This window comes from Eurypyga helias, unplaced genomic scaffold (assembly GCF_000690775.1).
Source record: "Eurypyga helias isolate BGI_N326 unplaced genomic scaffold, ASM69077v1 scaffold17796, whole genome shotgun sequence".
Lineage (NCBI taxonomy): Eukaryota > Metazoa > Chordata > Aves > Eurypygiformes > Eurypygidae > Eurypyga > Eurypyga helias.
The window spans coordinates 22,924-25,268 of record NW_010254858.1 but is presented as its reverse complement, the minus strand read 5'-3'; the positions used below and the strand labels follow the sequence as shown (position 1 = coordinate 25,268).

Here is a 2,345-nt window from a genome sequence, read left to right as displayed (position 1 = left end):
CCTGCTGAGGTTGTGAGCCATGAACAAGGTACTAGAGAGGTAGCAGGTTGAGGATAACAAATTCTAATCATTGATTGCAATCCTGTTAATTTTAATACGGGGAGATCAGTCCCTTTCTTGGGCCGGTACTGAACTTTCCTCAATAAATGCGACCTACCTGATGTATCTGCGTCCAGTGAAGCGGTGGGTGGGTGGGCCCTGGGGGCTCTGCAGGGCCCTGGGCTGTTGCGCTGCTGGGTCTCACTGGGTTGCAGGCAGGCTCGGTGCTGGCAGGACCATGAAACCTTAAATGACCCAGCCGCTCGCAAACCAAAGCTTGTATTTATTGTAGAGGTGGCTAAGTAAATCTTGGCAGAGGTGGAAGTCTGCAAGTCTGTGCTGTGTTTTACAGGGCTAAGACATAACCCAGGGGCAACTTCCCGAAGCCAGAAGAGGTCAAAGTACTGCTCAGAGTAAACTGGGTTGTTAGCGTGTCAGCCGGAGCGGGTAAAACCTACCCAGGGGCCTGGCACTGTAATCAGATGTGGTGTTAGCAGAGCCCATCCAAGAATTGCTAAAATGCACCTTGCTGAAGGGTGTGTGACGGCGGGGGAAGGGGAAGGCTGCCCAGCCTCTGGCAGTGGGTGCCAGCCCGGGCTTTTTGCGGAGCCCTAGGGCTCTCCTGGCCCCTCTGCAGGGGGAGCTCCATTGGCATGGCTGGGGACCACTGCCCATTGCAAGGCCCTGTTACTACACGAAAAGTAGAGCTACTCCCTGTAGTCTCTTGAGGGGGAGATGACACCCCAAGGGCTGAAACTAGTCCCAAGGCTCAGCCTCTTTGGGCTCCTTGGCTGTAATTTGCTCCCACACCAGATCCCGCTGGGGGGCATTGCCACCCTCGGGGATTACAGGGGGTGCTGAGCCTGGTAGGACATAGTCTACCAGGGGGTAGACTGGGCTCAAATCGGTAACTCTCCCTCCACCCCACCTGCATCACCAGAGCAGGGGAAACTCACTCCTGGCCAAGCCCTTTCCGGGTGGGCTGGTGTACGCTGTAACAGGAGCAAGGCCAGCACTTGGCTCCAGTGACCAAGCCCCAACCGCAGGAGGTAAGAAGAGGTTTTAAAACTTCCATCAGCTTTATTTAAGCTCAGTCACAGCCGGCGAGAGCAGTAACCCAGCGATACAAAGCCAGGCATTAGTTAAACAAGCACAAATGATCCCTGATCAAAGGATGGTGACGCTGCTGAAAGAAGCCAGCGCAAACTACAGCCCTACGCCAACCCACGGAAGGCTCGGAGCGTGTATGAGCAGGCACAAATGAGCCTGTTTGAAGGAGAGGGATGGTGGCTCCTCACCCCCTGTGCGTGCCACCCAGGTCTTGGGACAAAGTGCTGCGAATTCGGGTTGCGCAGACACCAAGGTGCTCCCCAAAGCTGTTGGAGACGTTCCCTGAGCCCGCCAGCAGCGCACGAGCTCCGTCGTCTTCTTGCCTAGAACACTGGGTTTTCTGGAATGGGACACGCCAGCCTGACCCTGGGCAGGATGCTCAGGGCCAGGGGCTTGCAGCAGGGCTGTGTGGGGCAATACTGGGAAGGCAACTCTTCACTGGTGCCCCGTGTGCTGGTCTCAGTTCTGAGGGACTCGGTATCCGTGCTCTCGGCCATGGATGGCTTTCTCCCAGGGATGGTGGTGGCTGGGAACCCAAGACCATGACAGTCCAAAGCATCAACCCACTGGGGCTGAACACAGTTTTCTGATGGAGATTGCAGCCCAGCAGTGAAACAGCACAGGGTAGTATCAGAAATTCTCATAGTGATGTGCAAAGTAGGTCTGGTCCTTCTTGTTCAGCTGTCGACAAGCTTTTTCCACGTTCTTCGTCATCCCAGGGGGGCCACAGCTGAACACCCCAATCTTCTGCACCTGAGGAGGGAGGGAGCCAGAGGGGTCAAACCCAGCAGCACCAGCACTCCCCTCAACCAAGCCCCCCTTGTCCTCTGGCAGCTTTCGGCCACGCAGTCTGTCCCAGCCTGAGGAGGCTTTCCGGGAGGTTGTCACCACCCCGTGCAGCTGCTGGGGCCATGGAGGATTCCCTAGGGTCTCTGCAGCTCCTGGCAGCGGCTGCAGTCGGCATCTCACCATAGCGTTTGGCTGGCACGGGGCATTGGTGACCCTCATTGGGGCTCCAGAAGGAAAGTGGGGTTCATGCCCCTTCTGCCTTCCCCTTGGTGCGGATGCCACCAAGGTCTTCAGGACCTTGGGGGACAGGCTGGGACCAGTCCTCCACACTGGCTGGTGGGTGCCCCCCCTCCTGTCCCCAGCAAGGCACTGACCTCGGGGTGCACCTCCTGCAGCGAGCTGAAGAA

The 2,345-nt window shown here is 57.4% G+C and overlaps 1 protein-coding gene across 1 annotated transcript in view; it reads right to left on the bottom strand.

Annotated features, from left to right (window-relative positions):
• Positions 1 to 1,779: 1,779 nt before the first annotated feature.
• Positions 1,780 to 2,345, bottom strand: part of LOC104510797 (dual oxidase 2-like) — a gene marked incomplete at its 5' end in the record, with an annotated part of 18,623 nt that continues 18,057 nt past the window's right edge. Inside the window, 2 exon segments of the mRNA XM_010153158.1 lie at positions 1,780 to 1,902; positions 2,313 to 2,345. The exon segment at positions 2,313 to 2,345 is cut by the window's right edge and continues 26 nt beyond it. Of these exon segments, the coding sequence (XP_010151460.1) occupies positions 1,780 to 1,902; positions 2,313 to 2,345 (156 nt within the window).